Source organism: Heloderma suspectum, chromosome 12 (genome assembly GCF_057233095.1).
Source record: "Heloderma suspectum isolate Gila_16-S chromosome 12, 16-S_ref, whole genome shotgun sequence".
NCBI classification, from domain to species: Eukaryota; Metazoa; Chordata; class Lepidosauria; order Squamata; family Helodermatidae; genus Heloderma; species Heloderma suspectum.
This window is the reverse complement of record NC_139469.1, coordinates 33,783,900-33,808,218: the sequence shown is the minus strand read 5'-3', so window position 1 is coordinate 33,808,218 and position 24,319 is coordinate 33,783,900. Positions and strand designations below refer to the sequence as shown.

At 46.6% G+C, this 24,319-nt stretch overlaps 1 protein-coding gene across 1 annotated transcript in view; it reads right to left on the bottom strand.

Annotated features, from left to right (window-relative positions):
- SYNGR3 (synaptogyrin 3) overlaps window positions 1–24,319 on the bottom strand; it is a 37,350-nt gene that overhangs the window by 4,658 nt on the left and 8,373 nt on the right. The window contains exons 2-3 of the mRNA XM_084819015.1: window positions 11,345–11,582; window positions 7,351–7,493 (exon numbers count right to left, since the gene is read on the bottom strand). Coding sequence (XP_084675141.1) covers window positions 7,351–7,493; window positions 11,345–11,582 — 381 coding nt within the window. The remainder of the gene's footprint in view (window positions 1–7,350; window positions 7,494–11,344; window positions 11,583–24,319) is intronic.

Genomic DNA, 24,319 nt, shown 5'->3' with positions numbered 1-24,319 from the left:
ATAGCCAATGTTTCAAGGAAGCATGATGTAGTAGTAATGGGGGACTTCAATTTCCTCGATATTTGTTGGGAGACAAATTCTGCAAAACATGGCTCCTCCAAGAAATTCCTCACTTGCGTTGCTGATAACTTCCTCCTACAGAAAATGGAGGAAGGAACTAGAGGATCGGCTATCCTGGACTTGATCCGAACCAACAGAGATGACTTAGTGGGTAAAGTAGCAGTTACGGAACTCTGGGGGAAAGTGATCATGTTATACTGGAATTCTTGGTTCTAAAGGAAGCCAAAGCCGAGTGTAGCCAAACGCGTACCCTGGATTGTAGGAAAGCTGATTTTAATAAACTCAAAACAATGATAAGTAAGGTCCCATGGCAAGCGATGCTAACGAGAAAAGGAGTCCAAGATGGATGGGAGTTTTTAAAAAAGGAAATTCTCAAGGCACAATTACAAACAATTCCAACAAGAAAAAATGGTGGAAGACAACAGAAGAAGCCAATGTGGCTTCACAAAAAGCTTAGAGATGACCTGAAAACAAAAAAAAGGACACATATAAGAAGTGGAAGGAAGGCCAAGCTACAAAGGAAGAGTACGGGCAGGTAGCACAGGATTGCAGGGATGGCATCAGGAAGGCTAAAGCTGAGAACGAGCTGAGGTTAGCGAGGGATGCTAAAAGCAACAAAAAGATACGTGCATAGTAAAAGACAGAGGAAAGAAATGGTGATTCAACTATTAAATGAGGATGGCAAAATGGTAGCAGAAGACAAAGAAAAGGCAGAAGTGCTCAATTCCTACTTCGGCTCAGTCTCCTCCTGAAAGAGGGTCTATGATCCCCCTGGCAAAGGCGAAGTGTAGGCTGAAGGGGCAGGAATACAGCTTGAGATTGATAGGCATATGGTCAAGGAACACCTCATTACTTTGAAAGAGTTCAAATCTCCAGGGCCAGATGAACTACATCCTAGAGTCATAAAGGAACTGGCAGAAGATCTCTCAGAACCACTGTCTATTCTCTTTGAGAAATCATGGAGGACAGGGGAAGTGCCAGATGACTGGAGGAGGGCTAACGCTGTCCCTATCTTCAAAAAGGGCAAAAAGGAGGCATGTGGGAACTATGGAGCAGATGATAAAGCAATCCATCTGTAAGCACCTTGAAAACAATGCAGTGATGACTCAAAGTCAACATGGATCTGTCAAGAACAAATCCTGCCAGATGAATCTGATCTCAGTTTTTGATCAGGTCTCATTGATCAGCCCTTGTGGACTGTGGGAATGCTGTGGACATAATATACCTCGACTTTAGCAAAGCTTTCGACAAAGTGCCCCATGGTATCCTGATGAGCAAACTAGCTAAACGTGGGCTAGATGAAACAACGATCCGGTGGATCCACAGTTGCCTACAGAATCGGACTCCAAGAATGCTTCTCAAACTGGGGAGAGGAAATGAGTGGGGTACCGCAGGGCCCAGTCCTGGGCCCAGTGCTCTTCAACATTTTTATTAATGACATGGAGGAGGAGGTGCAGGGAATGCTGATCAAATTTGCAGAGGACACAAAATGGGGCGGGATAGCTAATACCTTGGAAGACAAACAAAATTCAAAGTGAACTTGATAGACTGGAGTGCTGGGCAGAAAACAACAGAATGACATTTAATAGGGATCAATGCCAAGTTCTGCACCTAGGAAAAAGAAACCGAATGCACAGTTACAAGACGGGCGATACTTGGCTCAACAATACTACAAGCAAGAAGGATCTTGGAATTGTTGTAGATCACAAGCTGAATATGGCCAAGGAACAGCCTTGGTCGCCTTAGTGGATGATATGAGGAGGGCTTTGGATAAGGGCAAATGCTCCTTCCTTGTTCTCCTCGACTTTTCAGAGGCTTTTGATACCATTGACCTCGGTATCCTCCTGGACCGCCTGGATAGGTTGAGCATTGGAGACACCGTATTATGGTGGTTCCGGTCCTTCCTCTCCGGCAAGTACCAGAGGATAGCACTGGGAGAGGAGGTTTCGGACCCGTGGCCGCTCACTTGTGGAGTGCCACAGGGTTCCATCCTCTCCCCGGTGCTATTTAACAACTGTGTAAAGCCGCTGGGGGTTATCATCAGGAGGTTTGGGGTGCGGTGTCATCAATATGTGGATGACACACAGCTCTACCTCTCATTCAAATTTTCACCAAGGTTGGCTGTAGAATCCCTGTCCAAATGTCTGGAGATGGTGAGTGGCTGGATGGGGAGAAATAAGCTGAAGCTGAACCCTGACAACACCGAGGTACTTTTGGTGGGGGACAAGAGGAGGCTGGGAGATGCTGACCTTGTGTTGAATGGGGTACAGCTACCCTTGAAAGACCAGGTCCACAGCCTGGGGGTCGTTTTGGACTCCCAGCTGTCCATGGAGGCTCAGGTGTCAGCTGTTAGCCGGACAGCACTGTACCAACTCCATCTGATGGAGATCCTTCCCGACCATCTGCTCCCATCGCATGCCCTTGTCTCCTCTCATCTAGACTACTTTAATGTGCTTTATGTGGGGTTACCCTTGAAGACAGTTTGGAAGCTGCAGCTGGTACAGAACACAGTGGCTCGCCTGATTAAAGGCAGCCACTGGCATGATCACATCACTCCGGTGCTGAAGGATTTGCATGGGTCACCAGTTGTTTTCCAGGCCAAATTCAAGGTGTTGGTTTTGACCTTTAAAACCCTATATGGTTCCAGCCCAGCCTATCTTAAGAAGCGCCTCCAGCAACACTAGACAGGCCGCTCAACAAGATCAGCCTTGGATGGCTTTCTCTCTAACCCATCAGCCAGGCTGTTGAGGACGAGGGAGAGGGCCTCTTCTGTGGTGGCCCCCGCTCTGTGGAACTCCCTCCCTAGGGAACTCTGCCATGCTCCCTCTTTAATGAGCTTCTGCCATGCATTAAAAACATGGTTGTTCAGGCAGGCATTTTGGGTGGGTTAGGGTATTTTTAGAAATATGATGTTTTACTGTAGAATTTTATTGTTTTAAAACTGTTGTATTGCTGTACATTGCCCAGAGAGGCCAGGTGACCGGCCAGATGGGCGATTAAGAAATTCATTCAATCAATCAATCAATCAATATGAGCCAACAATGTGATGCGGCTGCAAAAAAAGGCAAATGCTATTTTGGGCTGCATTAATAGAAGCATAGCTTCCAAATCACGTGAAGTATTAGTTCCCCTCTACTCAGCACGGGTTAGGCCTCATCTGGAGTAATGTGTCCAGTTCCAGGCACCGCATCTTAAGAAGGATACAGACAAGCTGGAGAGGGTTCAGAGGAGGGCAACGAAGATGATCAGGGGACTGGAAACAAGCCCTATGAGGACAGACTGAAAGGACTGGGCATGTTTAGCCTTGAGAAGAGAAGACTGAGGGGAGATATGATAGCGCTGTTCAAGTACTTGAAAGCCTGTCGCAGAGAGGAAGGCCAGGATCTCTTCCCGATCATCTCATAGTGCAGGACACGGAATAATGAGCTCAAGTGACAGGAAGCCAGATTTGGCTGAACATCAGGAAAAACTTCCTGACTGTTAGACAATGGAACCAATTACCTAAGGAGGTGGTGGGCTCTCCCACCCTGGAGGCATTCAAGATGAGGCTGGATGGCCATCTGTCAGGGATGCTTTGACTTGGATTCCTGCACTGAGCAGGGGGTTGGACTTGAAGGTTTTAGAGGCCCCTTCCAACCCTACTATTCTATGATTCTAAGGACAACATCTGCACCGAAAATATCTACAAAAGGAACTGTTTTGGATTTATACTTTAAAGACTAAATCTCCAGTTGACTTGAATGAGGATGGATAGTTATGTACTAAAACAAATAACTAACAATCGTGCTACTTTTTACCTTTGGCCATTGTGTAACTTATGAAAACTGGTGAAGTTTCTGTAACAACTGTCAGGTTTCCCAATCCCCTCTGCACACACGCTCAGGCAATCTGACCGGACACCCACATCAGTGAGATTTCTTTATTGCACGAAATCCCACAGCAAAAGCTTAATGGTTACACTCTTCAGAAATCATATAGCTAATGGTCAGTATCTATAGGCTCTATGTAATTCTAGAAAAGTCCAAAGCTAAACACTACTACCGTGACTGAGATCCTCATCAACATGGTTTCCCTGTTTTCATTCTCCATGGTTGTGAACACAAGGGAAGGGACTCTGGATTCCTGGGTACCTAACCCAGGCAATTCTTTCACGGGGTTCTAACGCTGGACATGGAAAGGGAATGATTCCTGGAATGAACCCATCAGGTAATCAAGGGATAACTTCTTGAAGGGCCTAAACAAACCACACCCATAGAGAACCCAACTTTGAATATTTTGTTGATAACTCCAGGCTACATGGTCAAGGCCTATCAAGATCAAAGGAAGGGCAAACCCAGACATGCAGGGAGTTCCGTGTCACTGCTTTTGCATTGGTAACTCCACACTGCATGTGTCCAGGCAGAGGAAAGTCCAAAAGTCGTAGATGAAACCCAGCCTGCCAGTATGCTGAGCTGACGACAAACAGCTGGGTGACCAGCCAGATGGGCGATTAATAAATTTAATAAACAAACAAACAGACATACACAACCCACAGCAATGAGAGTTCAAATCTATAAAAAGCCTCTAAGTACTTTCCATGGCAAGTCCTTAACAATCCAGCATTCCAGTCCATGTGCAGAGTGCCTCCAAAAGCCCAGACCATGATGGATCCAAACAGAGAAGGCTTCGGGCAATAAAGATGAGATGTTCCTAGCAAAGGGTCTTCACCTTTGCATCAGCTTAAAAGGAAAGGCGTGACTGTAGGACACCCCCTCCAGAACCCTTGACAGACAAGGGCCTTCAGCCTTTCAGCAAGGCCCCTGTCTGAACAGGGCGTCACTGCTCAGCCCTCCAGCAGTGTCGTTTCAACCTGGGCGACCCTTCTGCAAACTCCACCCCGCCTCTGTCAGGTTCTCACGGACAGCTTCCAGCCTCCCTGCCTGCCACGGCCAGACCAGCAGGCAGACAGGGGGTCGGGTGACTCCACTCTGGCTCTGTTCTGAGAACACTGACAACAGAGAAGCTCACACAGATTCTGACAGTCCAGAGGCTGAATAGGCCCAAACCCTTCCAGGCTAGTTCTACTCAAATCCCGGCTCTAACCTACACGGCCCCAACAACAACTTTCTGATTACAGGTCTTTCTGGGTGGGTGCCCTTTAAGTAACCAACTGTGGTTCTATCAGGCACCATCCTCCATGCCTGTGATTGCCCTAGCCTTCAAAGAAGGGATCTAAGCTTTCTCAGCTTTTGTGGACAGCTTGTAGGTTCCTGCAAGGGATATTTATATGTAGTTTTTACACATAGGATATTATCTATTTTAATGTTTTTGGAATTGTTGATTTTTCCTTTATGAATCTGCTTTCAGGACTACTGCGGCTCCTTGCCTTTTCCAGAACTAAATATTCATAGTGGAGCCAAAGGGCCCTTTTCAGTTTTTTACTATGCAGATGTAATATGTTCTGGCATGTATATGCACTGAGCCTGTTCAGATGTCGCACTTAAGCCATGATGGTGAGCATTTTTGAGCTAACCATGGTGGCTTAGCATGACATCAGACCCAACCATGGTGGTTTATTAACCACACACAAACCATGCTCTCTAACCACCTGCTGCAGGATGGTTAGCAGTTCTAACCATGGCTTAGCATGATGTCTGAACAGGCCCTGTGGTTAACAGAGCACTTCCATAGAGCTCTGTGGCAAAAGCATCCAAAAACGGCTATTACAGGAGCTGGGCTGCTGATGGCGGCCATTTTCTTCTTTCTTTCTGATTCCGTTACAAAAATAAGTAAAAATTAAATAAAAACATTGAAAAATTGAACAAAAATCACCATATTGCTAAAATGCGCATTTGCACACACCTTTTTACATACTAGACCATTTTTATATACTTTAGGTTGAGGAGCATTTGGTCATTTCTGGCAATGGTTATATTTTGGTATTGCAGGATATTATTGCAAAACTGAATTTTATTCTCTTCTATTGCCTGTGAATGTATGTTTGAAGTCTGTATAGATAAAATAATATCAGATTTTTTGGACATTTTTTATCTTCACCAGTGCTCTCATTCCAACTGGTTTGATATTTCTTGGTTTTGTGTTGGGATATATGTCCTGTCTGGTTGATTGGTAAGTTGGCTGCCCTACTCTCAGGCCTCTCCTTACAGCTCCCAAACCTCTTTCCTCAGGGCCAGACCAGATGCAACTGCCCCATTCACATATGAAGTACGTGCCAGGGTGGTGGAATAATTTTAACACAGAGGGAGGCATGCAGATAAAGAGAGCCCTGCCCTCCTCTCTTAACTCTCTGTGCTTCACTGGTTGAACTCCTTTTTCCTTCATCCTGGCTCTGCTAGAGGGAGCGAGGCAGGCTGGGAGAAAACTGCCTAGGGCATCCCACCGCAGGGAGGCAATGCAGAGGAAGGCTCAGCTCCCCACACCAGTGCCATTTGATGCTAAAAACTAATCCTTCCTCCTCCTACTTTATAAGCAAATGAGGCAGTCATGTGACTAATCAAATGGATGGCTGCTCTCATGCCTAATTTGATCAAGCCGTGACGAAATAAACTTGAGCAAATTCCTCACATTAAAAAAGGAAAATAAAGGGCTTTTCTACATGAGGCTTTTAACCTGCCACTTTACTGAGGCTTCTGCTTCCAGATTCTTTGTGGGATTAAGATCGGCTCCTTTACACGTGTTTTTTTCTGGGGGTTTTCTTTCTCTGACTTCCTATATGTTCCATTACACAACTAAGTGGTGCTGTGGTATAGCAGAATTGTGCAAATACATTGCCATTCACATGCCGCCATTCACAGAAATACCAGACTTTCATTAATGAAACCCCCCCTGCTATAATGGTTGCAAAGCATGGGAGAGGCCCTAGAGGACGTCATCTTCATGTAAAGCCCCTGCAAACTACCATGAGTCACAAGCACACAAGAAATGCCTCGTGTAGAAAGGGTCAAAGTCCCCGGGAAAAGTTGGAAACAGTGGGGCAAGGGTATGGTGGTGCACAGCAGAGAGGCTGAGCCAGGGAATAGGAGCTCCTCACACAATAATCCCAAATTCAGGAAAAATGCCGCATAAGACTGTGCAAGCTTAGAACGACTTGTGGACTTTTGGCTGGTCCTAATAAAAGTATTGCCAAACTGTATTTTGGATGTTTTCCCTGGATTTTGGAGTTCTTACTCATGGAGCAGCGCAGCCATCTTTGTTTTTCACACAGTCCTGTAGCCTATCGTGGCAACTTCCTCCCCTAGAAGCTAGTGGAGCCCTTCATGCATCACAGAGACACCAAACACTGAAACCTACCCAGGAGATGATGGAGAAGAACGAGAAGGCAATGGCTGCCCTGGCGGCATCCCCTCCTTGTCTCGCCCCTTGGCTGGACGGTGTCTGCTGCCACTGGTTGGTCAGGAAGCAGAAGGCTACAAACCACAGGAAGGACCAGAAGCCTGTAAAGCAGAACAACCCATCAGTGCCTTCAGGTTGCTTGTGATGTTGCTCTAACTCACCCTAGGCACGTCCCCAGAGCATCTGGAGTCACTGGGTTCTCCTTTTGCCCACCAGTTTGCCAACTGTTCCCCCCCCCCGGCCCCCGCTCTCTCCTGTGCCTTTAGCAGTGCCTTTTATTTGTATTTGTTACAATTATAATATTCTGTTTGTATCCTTATGTCATAAGTCGCTCTGGGTACAACAGTAAAAGAATGGCATATAATTAATTTTATTTATGATTATTAACAGCTCCATGACCTGCAGAAAATTGAGTAGAGGAAGCTTTTGCTGGCATGGAGATGCGACCCAGCCATCTCTTAAAGGCACAAGAGCCCTGCTAGGAAAAAAATGGCTGCAGCTCAGTGGCAGAACATCCGCTTTGGATACAGAAGGTTCCAGGTTCAATCCCCATCATCTTCAGTTAAGTAGGATCAGGTGGCAGGGTATGAGAAAGGCCTCTTTCTGCCCGAGACTCTGGAGAGTAGACAATACTGAGCTAGATGGATCCACGGCCTGACTCTGTTTACGGCTGTTTCACATTACCTTGCTTGTACAATACCACATCACCCTCCCGGGGACCATTAGCTGTCAAAGCTGCCTTTCCACTGGAAGTACTGGCACTTCATTTGGAGCTGGAGAGAACAAGACTGGATGAATGTGCACTCCAGCTTCAATAAAGCTGTCCAGCAACTTGGCTGTCCTGTGGATCCAGCGCACTGAAGTGACCGCAAAGCTAGGAAGAGCCCTTCGGAGCCAATGCCTCACCTGTTCCCAGCAGCTGCCCCTGCAAAGGATTCCAGCATGGAGGGGTGGGCTTTGCACTTCAGGGCTATACATGTAGGGCAAATGGATGCACTCAGCAAAATCAAATGGAAAATCTTTTTCTAGACATTTACTTCTTCAGGCCTCTGTGTGTGTGTGTGTGGGGGGGGTTGCAATGTCACACTTTGGAATGTTTGCCTCACCTGGCACCAGAACTTCTTAACTGGAGATGATGGGACTGAACCTGAGACCTTCTGCATGCAAAGCAGGCCCTCCGTCCCCATTTTGCAGCCCTTCCCTTAATATCATGTCAGGAAGAAGGCTCGGCTGAACCCTTCTTCCCCCCCTCACCCCACCCCACCCCACTGCACACAGGCTAGTTTCAAATGTACAAAGAATTTTCGTTTGGGTTTTCCTGTTTTCCCCCACGGCAGACTGAAGTGAAGCTGCCTGGAAAACCTTTTAACCAGTTGCTTCTGGTGTATAGCCTAATATACATTACATACAAGATGTTCTAGAATTTTGGCTCCTTAATGTATGAACGAGTCCTCTTTTAGCCCCTGCGCGTGTCAGGCTCAGCACAAAACAGAACAGAGATATCGCTTGTGGCACTTGTGAGGCTGGGCAACGGGGAGTGTCGCTTGGTTCTTTTCCAAAGAGCAGCTTCCCTTCCTACACCCCCCCCCCCCCGCTGCCAAGCGGGGATGGGTGGGTGTCCCAGCCAGATATATGATTTAGGAAGGAGGCTGTTTGGGGGCAAAGAAATTGTAATGTTTTAATGCTTATATTGCATTTGATTTGTGTATGTTAAAAAAAGAAAGAAAAGACATTTTAGGAGCCCCACTGCACATGCACAGGCATGACAGCTGGATCTTGTAGGCAGACAAGCCAGTTTTAATGCTGAGCAAGGGCTCGGCCCCAGAATGCACTATTCAGTGCCTATTCTCAGCCCTGGAAGAGGTTGCCACTGAGCATGTGCAGAGTGGTTTCACTTCACCATGGAATAAGTCTAGCTTGCCCCCCGCTCACATCCCCTGCCTGCTGCCCAAACGCTTCCTGCTCCCAGAAGCAGTTCCACCCACTCCCCCTTGCCTGTCCCCTGTACCTGGAACTCCCATCCAGGATGACCCTGTGATGAAGCCGCAAATCTGCACCTGCAGCTGATCTCGTCATGTCTGCCTTTCCCTTTCCTCTCTCTGTAGGAACCTGGGACCCTCGTATAAGCCAAGGGTCCGTGTTCCTCTCTTCCACTGTCAAAATTTAGAATGCAAGTTCATTGGGGCAGGGACCTGACCTTTTTGCTGATGTTACTCTGGATAGCACATCCATGCACATTGGCAGTGTTCAATAAATACATTGTTTATTGTATCTATACCCCACCTGCCTTCCATTGAACTTGAGTCCCAAGCACCCTCCCAACCAGGCACTGACCATCCAGGCACTGACCTGGCTCCAGCAAGATTGTTCTGTCATGGACAAGCTTCCAGGTTTGAAGCCTATTTAACAATTAACCATGGCAAAAAAGTATGTAACTGGCCATTCCCTTCCATTACTCACATTGCTATCCCTGTTCTCAGATGAGCTGTCCTAGCACCAGATTTCCTGCTATTGCAGGTGAAAAATGAGCATTGTTAAGAAGAGGCAGCAAAGCAGAGAGAATCCAAGGAAATCTTTTTGTGCCAGAAGAAAGTCCCTCTGGCTCAGGTGTAAAAGGACGTGTGATTCAGACTCTCCAGTGACCTTTATTTGGAGGCATTTAAGTAGCCTAACTAGATTTATAGTCTCCCCCAGAGTTGGACACTGTTGCAGGCTTGGTGCCCCAAACCTTGAAGGATATGAAGTCAACTTGACAGACTTTGATCCTGAGACTTGAAGGAGCGCTGCTATAAAACAAGGGTTTATAGGCCACAATTAAAAAAAAAAAACCCTGAAAAAATAGAGGGGTGAGGAAGCAAGCAAGGGAAACCCTTCCCTTATCTCCCATCTCTCCTCAGAATTCAGATGTAACAGAAGGGTTTCCCATGCCATTCCTGGCAAGGAAAACCCCAGAGATCAGAGGTAACGGAAGGGTTTCCATTGCAAGCACTTATCCCCAATCACTGGGGGCCCCCATTGGGAGTGACTGAGAGCTGGAGGTTGTGCACCCTTGGACTAAGGCAAGGCAGCATCATGTATTTCTCAGGAGCAACCATGGCTCAGTAGTACAGGAGATGCTTTGCATGCAGAAGGTCTAATTTCAACTCCTGGCATCTCCATCTAAAACAGGGATGGGCAACCTGTGGCCCTCCAGATGTTTTGGTCTAAGATTACCATGATCCCTCCCCATCGGCGATGCTGGATAGGGAGTTGATGGGAGTTGCAGACCAAAAAATCTGGAGGACCACAAGTTGCCCAGCCCTTATATAAAAGGACTTCAGAGGAAAAAACATTTGAGTCATCACTGAAAGCAGACGATGCTGGGTGGGCTAGCTGAACCAATGATCTGACCCAGAGTAAGACAGCTTGGCAAATGATGGACAGTCCAGGCATTTGCTCCACAGGTGGGGCAAAATAAGTAGATACCCAAGGAACCTTTTGGTACCATGGTATATTACTGGGAATCTAACACACATTATTTTAACAGTTTCAGTTGTTAAGACAGAGATGGAAAGCAGTTCAGTTCTTCTCATAACTACACAACAATTTCAATTTTCGGAACCCATCTAAATGAATCTTATCAAAGATTTGTCAAAACTACTGTCAAAAATGAAGGCTGCACAACACCCCTGGGCACCCGGTTCCAATGCTCCACCACTTCATTCATTATAAAAATTCTCCCAGCTGCCTGGCCTGGATTGTGTTGTTCTAAAGAGTTATAGAAGACAACCAGTCTCCACACTTGTTAAATGAACCCTCCATTTATTTGAAAACCATGTAACAAGAACTTCAAATACCTGCTTTTCCCAGGAGACCACCTGTGCTTCCAGTCAGGCAGTCAACCGGGATTGTGGGCAGCCGTCACACCAGCGTATCCTAAATTAGCCCTTCTGCCCTGCCTCACAGGACCTACCTGAGAAGCCAAGGTCCACAAGCACAACTCGCTTCCTGTCCTTCACGCTGCTGATCTGCTGGAAGTAGAGGTCGATCGCCAAAAAGAAGCCGCAGGCCAAGAATGCTATGAGGCCAACAGCGATTCCATAGTTGCAGGCACCCTCATTGCTGTTGTAGATGCATCGCAGCACCGGGGACTTGTCTGTGTTGACGTAACCCTCGTTGATGATGGAGCCAAACACAACGATGGAGAAGACCTGAGTGACGGATTGGGGGTGGGGGAGAAGGAACAATGTTCCACTGAAAGCCCATGTCTCGCAACAAGGGTCCCGTGTTCTGTGAGATGCCGGTTCCAGTCCTACCTCAAAATAATACACAATAGTTGGCAAAATACCCCCAAAGAGCAAAGAAAGATATGGGGATGGGTTGTCATAACATGAAAGGCTGTCCAAGTTTTTTAGCATAGAAAAAGAACTAGGACTAAAGGCGATAAATATAAGACACAGAAATATACAGAAACCTGCTGGGTACTCTGTCCCCCTGCCTTTGGCCACCATGCTTCTAGGACTAGGTCCTTTTTCTATCCAGTTTTTCATCTGTCAGTCTGCACTGGCTGTGCAGCTGCAATGTCCCAGAACGTTCACAAACTTTCTAAATTTTGAGTGGTAAACTGTTAGTAACAGGAGCCAGGTGCTTTCTCAGTGGGAAGGGCTGGGGAACATGTGGCCCTCTAGATATTCTTGGACTGCAACTCCCATCAGCCCTAGCCAGCATAGCCAATGGTGAGGGATGACAGGAATTGCAGTCCAATAATTTCTTGAGGGGCAACATGTTTCCCATCCCTGGCCTAAAGGTTGGGAGCTAAGGAACTGAGGAGAGATTTCCCGGGGGGGGGGAACCTCCAAAGAGAAAGGTTTCGTGGCGGTGGGAGAGGCTGTAGTGTAGGCTGTTGGCAGGGAGGGGAGGGGAGGGGTCGTAGGTAGAGAGAGTGAGAACAGGGAAGCGATATGGAGCAAGGAGGCCAGCGTCTGTGTGTGGAGAGGGGGATTCTGATTTAACATGCAAGCCTTTAGCTGAAGCTCCCTAACGCTTTGTAGAGCCTACCTTGCAAGCTACAGTTAGCAAGTAGGCAGCCTGGTTTTTCCTGCCCTCCTCCATTATTACTGCTCACAAGAAAATACAATCCGCCTCCGTGCACTTCATGGTTTTCTGCTATCGACTTCTCTGCCCTCCGTCATAATCTTGTTTGAGCAACGTTCTCAGATCCACTGAAGGATGCCCTGCTTGCCCGGCCCCACACAGGCCCCCCACATAGCCAGCTCTTGCCGCTGAATTTCTTGCGCCCAGAGACAACGATGGTGCAAGACAAAAGATCATGCAAAATGAGGAGGTTTCTGCCTAAGCCGTGGTAGCGAGAAGGTGAAACGTCAGCAATTCGCAGCAGGGCTTTCTGTTTTGTTTCAATCCCATTCATAAATACTGTGAAAACAGTTCTTTGCTTGTTGCTGCTGGAAATGCCAACAGCAATGTAAGGAAAACACACACGTTGCCAGAGAGGAGGTGCATTTGGGCAGCATGAGCAACTGAGAAGGGAAAGTGTCATCAGGTTATTCAGGCAATGGGTCAGGAGAGGGAAGGCATCCTTCCTCTCCCCGCCCACACCTCGGCTCCAAACATCCTCATCCTCCTCTCGGTGTTTCCAGGCATACTAAGAACGCAGGGCATCGGAAGCTGCCTTATCCTGAGTCAGCCCAGGAGTCCCCCTTGCCCAGTATTGTCAACACTGACCGGCAGCTGTGGCTCCACAGGGTTTCAGGCAGGACTCCTTCCTTGCCCCACCGGGAGATGCTGCCGGGATTGAATCTGGGGCCTTCTGCATGCCAAGCAGGTGTGCTATCCTTGGAGCTATGGCTCCTCCCTCATGACCTCTCAGAAGCGATTCTGTCGTTGGTGCATCTGCAAAACACTGGCTTATTCATCTGCTTACATTTTATCCCACTCCTCCTCCTCCAAGGAGTTCAGGGCAGCGTATATTCCTCCTGCTCCCATTTATCCTCACAACAGCCCTGCAAGGTAAATTAGGCTGAGAGACAGCGATTGGCACAAGGTCAGTGGAGACTTATGGCGGAGAAGGGTTTGAATCTGACACGTCTACCTGACTGCACAAAGGTCATTCATTCATTTATTTATTTATTTATTTATAATATTTCTTGGCCACCTTTCAGCACAGGAGGCCTTCCAAGGCGGCGTACAACAATGAAACTCACACAATAGAGAGCAGTGTGGCGATAAAAACAGCAACAGCAGCAAACATTCCAAAAACATAGCATCAAATAAAACCTGCAAAAAGCAACTGCAGCTCAAATATTTCGGCCACCTAACGCGAAGAGAAAACTCCCTGGAAAAGACCCTGATGCTGGGAAAGACGGAAGGCAAAAGGAGAAGGGGACGGCAGAGGATGAGATGGCTAGATAGCATCACCGATGCAATGCATATGAACTTGGGCACGCTCCGGGAGAGAGCGCAGGACAGGAAGGCCTGGCGTGCTGTAGTCCATGGGGTCACGAAGAGTCGGACATGACTTAACGACATAGAATTCTGCTAATACAAGGTGCTGTGGAAAACCAGAGGCTGGTTCACACCAACGGGGACATCACTGGATTTCACATCACTGGCAGCTGAATGTGTGAACCGACTCTATTGTGTTCACGGTCATCTCTGAATATTACCATCGTCAAGTGCAGCGCCGGCTCTAGGCTTCTGGGGGCCCTTGGGCAAGACACCCACAACGGGCCCCTTCCCTCCATAAGCCAACTTTCTCACCGCCCTTGTCCCCAGCTGCTACGGCTCCTCCTCATTTTCTCCTCATTGCTCTCACTTGCTTGCCTGACAGACAGAGACCTCTCGCTCAGGAGCAAGCACGCAGAGGCATCTCTTCCTCCTCGTTCTCACCACCTCCATTTTCTGCATCAGAGTGAGAGGCAGGTAAACAAGCAGGTTGCGAGGGTGAAGAGGAGAGATTCCAGGGGGCTCTCGTCAGCGGGCCTCTGCTCGGGTGTGGGCCCTCGGCAGATGCCCAGCTGCGCCAACTTTTGGAGCTGGCCCTGATCAAATGATGATCATTCACGTGCGAAACAGCCCTAAATCCGACATTACTGCTCATTCCTCTCACCCTAGAAAGCAGTATAATTTATTTGTTGTAATTACATCCCACCTTTGCTCCAAGGAGCTCAAGGTGGCTTACATGGGTCTTCCCAGACCTTTTGCCCTCACAACAACCCTTTGAAGTAGGCAGGGTAAGGAAGTGACCGGCCCAAGTTCATCTGGTGAGCTTTGTGGGGGAGTGAGGATTTGAACCCAGGTCTCCTCAGCCCTAGCTAGGCACGTTACACCACACTAGCTCGGTATTTAGATTTTAGCCTTCTCCAAAAGACCCAGTCAGTGCAGGTTACACCATGAAGGAACCTCCTCAACAGGAGATTCTAACCAGATTTGCCAGACTCTAACCTGGAGACTGAATGAGGCCCTGTTCAGACATTACCAGAGCACAACATGTGGTTTCACATACCCCTCACATGATCTCCACATCACGGTGGTTACCAGAGCACTGGGCTAACATCTGAACTAGGCTAGAGTAGAAATGGGTGAAAATTTTGCTTCAGTTTTGATCAGAATTTCCCAAAATTCGCAACATTCACCACAATTGGGACAAAAAGAACTTGCGATTTTAAAAACCTGAATGTGAGAGAAACTGAGACAGACAGATTCATCCAACCGTAGGCCTGAAGGGTGGTGCTTTAACAAGGTGGGAGAAAGGAGGTTATTTGTCTACCTGCTCTGATCTGCTAATGTAATGCTAATTTCTGCAACACTAACACCTTCTCTCCCAGCTGCCTGCATGGGATATAATCAACCCGAAGTTCTCCTGCAGAAGCTTAACTGAAATTAACAGGAGCTGCACAAGAGCGCTACTCTCGTGTTGTCTGTCAATCTGCCATCCTCAATGGTGCCCAAAATCTTCCACCTGATGTGGCCACCCCACTATGTCATGACATGCCCACCCCCTCGAGGTTATGTAGCAGAAAAGCAGGAAAGGAAATGCTCTTCCGTAGTGCTCCATTAATTCCGTGACAAAACCAAAAGTAGATACAGTGGATGTACAGCCGATTAACTGCCTCGTGTAGAAAAGCTCTAGGTGAGAATCCTAGTCTACTGGTGAAGACGAGCAAGGATTCCAGTCTATATCCTGAGTATGGAGCCAAAAAATGGTCATTACTCTGGTGCCAAAGAAAAGGTGGGGTCTATGATGAAAACTGGTGTGGTTGTTAATTCAACAGGAAGAGTTGAATTTGCATATGAATTTGCATGTGACAAGGGTGGAATGGCTGTGACATGGGAAGGTCTCTCACCAGCATCACCATTCAGATACCATGATGGCACGATGTAAATAATAAAATCATTCTAATGTCTGACGCTCTATCCAGACATATCTAAATAGCCAGGGAGGCCAAAAGTGCTCAAACCCCACTCCAAATGTATTTATTACATTTCAGTGCCGCCTAATAACCAAAGCTCTCTGCGTGGTTCACAAGAATTAAAATAATAAGATACAACATAAGATACAATATAAAAGTTTAATACTACAGTATAAAATAAAAATAATATTTATTTTTTACTAGCAGCACTGCAAAGATTTAATAAAACAGTAACAGATTTAAAACAACAGAAACTGATCGTCCTGGGTAAAAGAACAATAAATTACAGCTGGATTGCTTGTTTTAATTTTTAAATGTACTCATATTTATAACTATTCATTATTATAATTATTGCATGTAGAAAAATCAAAACTAATGACAGGACAAAATGACTGAAACCTAATCAAAGCAAATCATTACCATTAGAACTAGCAGGGGTTCATCAGTTGGGGCTTCTAACTGCAGTTAAACATTAAACTACTGCCAGTTAAGGGCATGGCCTACAGCTGAAGAAGCATGCCAAGCAGGAATTATAATAATTATGTTTAACATGTATACAATGCCAAAGTAACCTTTACAACAGTCCTGCCAGATAGGCCAGGTTTACTATCTCCATATTTCAGAGAGGGGCTAAGGCTGAGAGAGTGAATTGCCCCATGTTACGTATTGAGTTCAACACAGAGGTGAAATTAGGACTGGGCAAACCCTGACTCACAGCTCAGGTGCCAACCTTACCCCATCCCATCAGCTCTAGCAGTAAGAAACACTTTAGTGCCTGTGTAATTGCATCCAGCATTTTGTGTAAAAAAAAATATATATATCATACTCATTCTCAAGTGCCTAATATGGAAATGTGATTCCATCCCACGTTCAACAAGAAACACACGAGCAAGAACATAACTCAGTTATTAACTTTAAGTTACAAGATCTGGCGACCGGTTGGCCTCGGCTGAAGATGTTCAAAGACATGAGAGAAAATCAAAATTTGCAGCGCCAACATGATTACATGATAACATTTGATACACCCGGGTTACGATGGGTGCTGCACTTCCAACAATTTTGCAAAGCTTAATTCTTATCCTAAATTCTATATTTAATTTTTTTTAAATACCAATTATATGAATTCTCATTTTCTGCAGCAAAGATACTGCACTGGCTATACAGACAGACAAGGAACATCCATTTTCCCCTTAGAACTGTTGCTATCGAAGGGAAGACTGAGTGGAAACAATGCATGTCAATTTAGTGGCCATTGCACATCATCCATCGTAGGGAAAGGGCCTGGAAATAAAACTACCAATATCATAATGCCTTTATACAAATCTATGGTGCGACCATATAGAATATCGGAAGATTATTAACAATCTCCAGCTACCAATATTAAATGACATAACCTACTTGGAGCAAAACAGGCTATGATCAAGACATCCAGCCATTTCTACCGCTAAAGCTCTTCTAGAAGATGATTTCAATATCCACAACACGTGGAAACAACATTGGCTAGGAAACTGCCCTCCACAATGCCGAAGCTTGCCCTGCATCTTGGAAAAACCACCTGGTTTGACCAGCCCCGTGCAATATGGACAACCTTGAACCGAATTCGCATGGGTCATGGTAGATGTGCAGATGCCCTTTATAAATGGGGCAAAATAACATCATCAAATTGTGATTGTGGGGCTGAAAAACACACTATCCAACACATAGTGACAGAGTGTCAAAACTGAGCCTACAGTGGAGACTTTGCTGATTTCCTGGCTGTGACAACTGAAGTAAAAAACTGTATCTGTAACCTAGACATACGTTTGTAATATTCCTGTCTATATTTTATATTTTACATTTCATATTTATTATGCTCTATGTTTTTATTGTAACGCGATGTGAATCTGCCATACGATCGATCGATCAATCAATCAATAAATAAATATGGTGCGACCACACTTGGAATACTGTGTACAGTTCTGCCCACTGCATCGCAAAAAAGGTGCTGTAGAGCTTAAAAGGGTGCAGAAAGGGGGAACCAAAATGAGCTGGGGGCTGGTGTAACTCCCCCATTAGGGGAAGGTTAAGACATCTGGGGCTTTTTAGTAAAAGGCAAGTGTGGGGGACATGATACAGTATACAACGATGCATGGTGACGGATAGAGTGTTTTTCTTCCTCTCTCACAATACTGGAACCCAGGGTCATCCACTGAAGCTGACTGGCAGGAAATTCAGGGCAGATGAAAGCTAGTCCTTCTCCATGCAGGGCATATGCTGCCAAAATATATGGTAAGGACCACCTTGTCAGGAGCACCCTGGCGGCCTCTTTCAGTCTACTCCAATAGCTAGCTCAAGATACAGACAAAAGGATTCTTTTCAAGGCCTTAATCCTTTTACAACTTAATGACTCTTTCAGATGCTAATCACCAGCGACTAAGCAAGGAACAGCAGAGTAGCCTAAGCTCCAGGTTAGGCAGTTGGTCCCTGTTTGAAGGAGAATCACGGGAAGACCCTGAACTTATGGGCTAAGGAGAGTTCCTCCCTCTGTCCCTTGGGTCCTCGGGACATGGCCATTGCTTGCGCACCAAACAGGCGCTACGCCTCCTTTCCGCGCCCTCCAGCTGTCATCACTCCTGGCATCGGCGTCGAGCGTCCAGCAAGCCCCCCTCCTGCACTCCCTCGCTGCCAGGGACACTATCTCAGGAATGCTGGCAGGAGGAATCTCTGCCAGCTGCTGTGCCTGTGAGAGATGAGCGCTCCTCTCCCACGGATTGCTATTCCTCCTCAGAATCAGAACTGCTCTGGGGTTCTATCGGCTCAGTTTCCACCCTGACACACCTTCTTAGCGGAGGATAGGGCTATCAGTGGCTACAAGTCTGATGGTTATTTGCTGAGGGTTACATTCAGCGTGCCTCTGAATACCAGTTGCTCAGGGTTAGCAGTGGGAGGGGGTTCTTGTCCTCATGTTCTGCTTGGGGGATACCAGGTTGGGAGGCATCCTGATGGCCACTATAGAAAACATGATGCTGGACTACATACATCTCTGGTCTAATCCAGCAGTGTTCTTCTTTCATCCTTATGTTCACGAACCAAGGAGCCTTTGATGTTTTGGTTTGGTTGCCAGTACCAGGAAATACACAAACTGGGTTTTCTCAGGATGTGTAGGTGGCTTCTGGGGAGAGAGGTGGGGAGAGTGAGTTTTTGGACAAGTTGTGTGACATCTTTCTGGAGGCAAAGAAGCCATGTGTTGCAATATGTTAAGTCAGGGCCCCCCAACTTTTCTGAATCAGTGGACAGATTTGAAATCTTGAGATGGGCACTCTCACAAAATGGCTGCCACAGGAGTTCTTGCTCATTCATAAAACGGCTGCCATGGTGGGGATGGCCAGTCACAAAACATTCATTTCCCAGAAAGGAAATTGGGAGGCTAAAAGAAAAGCAACTTGCCCAAGAACCTAACCACAAGGCAGAGGGGTCTGAGCTCCAAAACACACAATCCCTCTGTTGAACCCAAATTAAGATAGCGTTGGAAGGCAGGACTTTGCTTTGCTGTATGGCACCCTCCCTTTTATTATTACTTTTTTTAATCTTAAGGAGGCCCTGCTATTAAATACTGTAGTAGAGACTTATGAAAAGCAGTCCCATGTGGCCACTGCATGCTGGATTCCAGGTCTACCAGCATTTGTGACTTGCACTGCCTGTACTTGCTGCTCTTTCCCTGCTGTTGCTTCTCAGCCAGAAATAAATGGATTTTTACACAGTCACCCTAATGGTGCAATTCCTTGCATGCATCCCTTACTTTCCCAAGCGCATACCCACCCCAAAAACTGGCTCACTCAAATCCAGTTCACTGACATGTAAAGTCCCTTTCCTTCAATGCCCCATTTTTATTCCTTACCTTATTCTCTCCCTCCAATCTGTTCCCACTGCCCATTTGGTTTCCATCACTTTGTCACAGGCAAAACATTGAAAACTAAAAACCTATTTGTTTCAAACTTAAAATTTCAGGAGTCCAATTTGTGCACCAGATTCAAGGATGGATAAACTCTGCCTGGATATAAACATCTGATACAGATGGTGAACAACAGGCCTATTCGTCCCACTCATCCAACCCATCCTATCTACATGGCAAAATGCAGAGGAAAAATAACATGGCTGGCATTTGCCTGATCTTGCTGCCCATCTGTTCACACGCTGGTCCTGCTTTTTTCCCCCACCAAGAAGCATCTTATACCAAACACAAAACCCCCAGAGAGAAACAACACCCGCGATCCTGTTTAAAACACAAAACAAACGCAAGCTGAGAGGGGGCACAGGAAGCATTTCATGTGTGGGGTGAACGGTCCGCTTTCACTATAAGTATTACACAGGACTAAGAAGGCCCAACACCCTCTTCACAAGGCAAACACCTCTGTTGCCCTGCCCAATGAGGGCCCATGGAATGTCCCAACTGCTTGAGACACAGAACACTAACAGAAATTGCAGCTGCTGCGAGCAAAGTGAAAGGCCAGTCTGGCTAAGAAAAACACACCGAGGGCCATAGCTCAGTGGCAAAGCACCAGGTTCGATCCCCAGCATCTCCAGGCAGGGCTAGGAAGGAATCCTGCCTGAAACCCTGGAGCGCTGCTGCCAGTCAGTGTCGACAATACTGGGCTAGATGGAACCATGGTTTGACTTAGTATAAGGCAGCTTCCTCTGTTCTTTGTTGTTCAGTTGTTCAGTCGTGTCCGACTCTTCGTGACCCCATGGACCATAGCACGCCAGGCCTTCCTGTCCTGCGCTCTCTCCCGGAGTGTGCTCAAGTTCATATTCATTGCATCGGTGATGCTATCTAGCCATCTCATCCTCTGTTGTCCCCTTCTCCTTTTGCCTTCAGTCTTTCCCAGCATCAGCGTCTTTTCCAGAGTAATGTCTACATGTTTGGGCAGAAAGGCAGTATGTGGGCAAGACAGGGATGGGGGGACACTCCCCCTGAAGGACCAGGTACGCAGTCCGGGAGCGCTCCTAGACACAGCGCTGTCTGTGGAGGTGCAGGTGGCATCGGCTGCCAGGAGTGCTTTTCACCAGCATAGACTGGTTTGGCAGCTGCGGCATTATTTAGACAAAGCTGACCTAGCCACCGTGACACATGTCTTGGTTACATTCAGGTTAGATTACTGCAATGCACTCTACATGGGGCTGCCCTTGGTGACGATTTGGAAACCGCAACTGGTACTGAATGCGGCAGCTAGAATGCTTGTGGGAATTAAGCATTCGGATCATACTGCTCCTATTCTGTATCATTTACATTAAGTTCCCAGGTCCAATTCAAGGGGCTGGATTTCGCCTGTAAAGCCCCAAATGGTTTGGGACCACGTTATCTGAAGGATCACCTACAACTGTATAAGCCTGCCCAACATCCAGATCAGCATCAGAGGCCCTTCTCTCTGGCCCACCAGCAAGAGCCACGAGGCTGGTACTAGGGAGAGGGCTTTCTCAGTGGTGGCCTCACACTTTTGGAACTCCCTGCCCAGGGAGATAGGTATGGCCTCGTCACTGCTGGCTTAAAAAGAACCCCTGAAGACACATGTATTCCTGTCTGCATTGGGTGCTTTAAAATCATTACCTACTGCTCTGTATGTCTGTGTTTAATTTGTATGCTCTTGTTTTTATAATATTGTAAGCCTCCTTGTGAGGGCAGTGCATGATGAAATAATAAACAAAGAAAGAAAGAAAGAAAGAAGCAAATGCTGGGAGGTCAGGGACCAGAGAGCCCATAATCCTGGGGTGGGGGGACTGGGTTCCATATTTATTTATTTCAAATGTTTTGTCTAGCTTGATGAGGTTCAGCCACATTGTAGCTCCTGTCATTTAAAATAAATTCTTATTTTATTTAAATAGTTAAGATTTAAAAAGGAAATTAGCTAAAATTTCATTTTATTTTGCAAATATGGATTGTAGAAAAAACAAATTGCAAAATGTTACCACCATTGCAAAAAAACAAAAAGCAGCACACCAGTTTGCAGAAGAGAGAATTTGTTGGGACTTTCCAGTTTTATGTCATTCCAGGAGGGCTTGTTATGCATACATTCAGATATCAAATGAACAATATGCTCAGGATACATCACCATCTAAAAAAGAAAAAGAAATCTATTGTGGTTGAAACTAAAGTTAAGGGCTGAATTACATGCTACCTTAAATATGTAACATGCAGCTGATCCTCAACATTTTATTCACCTTAGTGTTAAGGGCGTGGAATCCCAATTGGGACCACTATGTGTGGGTAGGGGAGGATTAAACCTTCACACCCAACTATGTTTTCCCAAAATCCTCCCCAGGGGGACCAAAATAAGGGAAGGAAACCCCTTCACTGGCACCAGTGCAAGATGTAAACCTCTTAATCCTGATTTTGTTGTTCAGTCGTTCAGTCGTGTCCGACTCTTCGTGACCCCATGGACCATAGCACGCCAGGCCTTCCTGTCCTGCGCTCTCTCCCGGAGCGTGCTCAAGTTCATATTCATTGCATCCGTGATGCTATCTAGCCATCTCATCCTCTGCCGTCCCCTTCTCCTTTTGCCTTCAGTCTTTCCCAGCATCAGGGTCTTTTCCAGGGAGTTTTCTCTTCGCATTAGGTGGCCAAAAATCCTGATTACATCCATTTAAACCAGTTCCTAACACAAAGAGAATGAGCTTGCCTCGAGCTAGGAATGACCACATGCTTTTATAGAATTGGCTAGCAGCAAGTATTTGCTTTGTACAAGCAGATTGTCTTAAGCCAGGGAAGCCTGGAGAAAGGGTCTGTTTTGGAAGTGCAATGAATGCACAACTCTATCCTTTCTTTACTAAGGATCTAGCAGTGTGCATTGCCTAGCCACAAACTGTTTGAACTTGCTACCTGCTATTAGGGATGTCAGAGAATTCCGCCACAGATCTCGGTGAGGCCGAATGCCAGTGCATTCGGCCCCCCGAAATCTGTGGCGGAACGGCCTGCCACCCCCCCGCCACCCCCGTGGATCCCCCCCGGGACGAAACTTACCTGGGGCAGATGTTCCGGGCAGCAGCAGCTCCGGCTTCGGCAGCGGTGGCTGGTTTTCCGACCGGCTGCCGCCGCCATTTGCAGTCTGGTCATTTGGGGTTGTTTTTTTTTTAGAGACGTGATAGGCTACGTAAAGACTTACGTAGCCTATCACATCCTGGTTTAAAAAAAATAAACAAAACGCGTATGCAAATGGTGGCGGCTATGGCCGCCGCCATTTGCGTTCCTTATTTTTCGCCATCTTAGCCTACGTATTTACGTAGGCTAAAACGGTGAATCAAAAAGGGACGCAAATAGCGCCCACTATGTTATTTGCGTTCCCCTTTATTTTCGCCGTAATAGTCTATGTAAATATTTACGTAGACTAAGACGGTGAAAAATAAGGAACGCAAATGGCGGTGGCCGTAGCCGCTGCCATTTGTGTATGCTGTTTTTTGTTGTTGTTTTTACCCAGCAGCCACCGCGGACGGAAATCCGGCTGCGGACGGCCCTGGCCTGGCTGGCTGCTCTGCGGAGCCGCCGCAGAGCAGAGCTGGCTGTCGAGGATTCCGGGGGGGAGGACCGGATCGCCTCCCCCCCCATCGAGGATTCTGGGGGGAGGGACGGAACGCCTCCCCCCCATGAACAGAATCCGCGAAAAAGTAAGTCACTTTCGTACATCCCTATCTGCTACTAGTAGCATGCTTTTTTGAGCCCTGTGGTAGAATTTATATTTGTCTAATTTGTGGCAAACAGTCTACAAGCGACTTCAGAAATAATCTACCTGGGTAGAAACTGGATGTGCAAAGTTCTTTGAGCATAATTTTCATCCACAACATCTACAGGCTACTAGAAAAGGAGTTAAACACAAGACAGCGGTAGAAACTGCTCTGGATTACTGAACAGATGAAACCAGCAGATGAAACCAAGAACTTTATACGATGTTTTATTATGTTTTATCTGTGGTTTGTAATTTTTGTGAACTGTTGTGAACTACCAAGAGAGCGTCAGCTATTGGGCAGTATAGAAATGAAAATAACAATAATAATAAATAGTTCCGTGTTTCCACCATCTCTCCTCTATAAGAATAATTCAGCTGTTCCTCCTGGCTCTCCTGGTGCAAGAAACTTGCTCATTTTGGAAAAGAAAACAGAGGGAGAGAAGGAAGGGATTGGTTGTGTGAAGGTCAGTCCTGATGGCTATTGTATACAGGTGACCTTCAAATGTTACATTAGTCACAGGAGAGGCACTTTTCCATGGGTTCATCCCACAGTGCTAGTGTTTTAACACTGATATTGGACAGGGCCCAATATCATGCTAGTCTCTCGCAAGGAATCAATACCTTGGAGTGCCAATACTACAGAAAAGACCTCACCCACATGGTTGCTTAGAAGGTAACATATGATCAGCAGCATCAAGTGGTAGAGCTTTTCCTAGACTGTACCACTTCAGACCACAGGGGTTAGGTGTGAACAATTGCTACATACCAGCAGCCAACAATCACCAGTAAATTGCATTGTTTGTGTGATGCTCTTTTGTCAGGAAA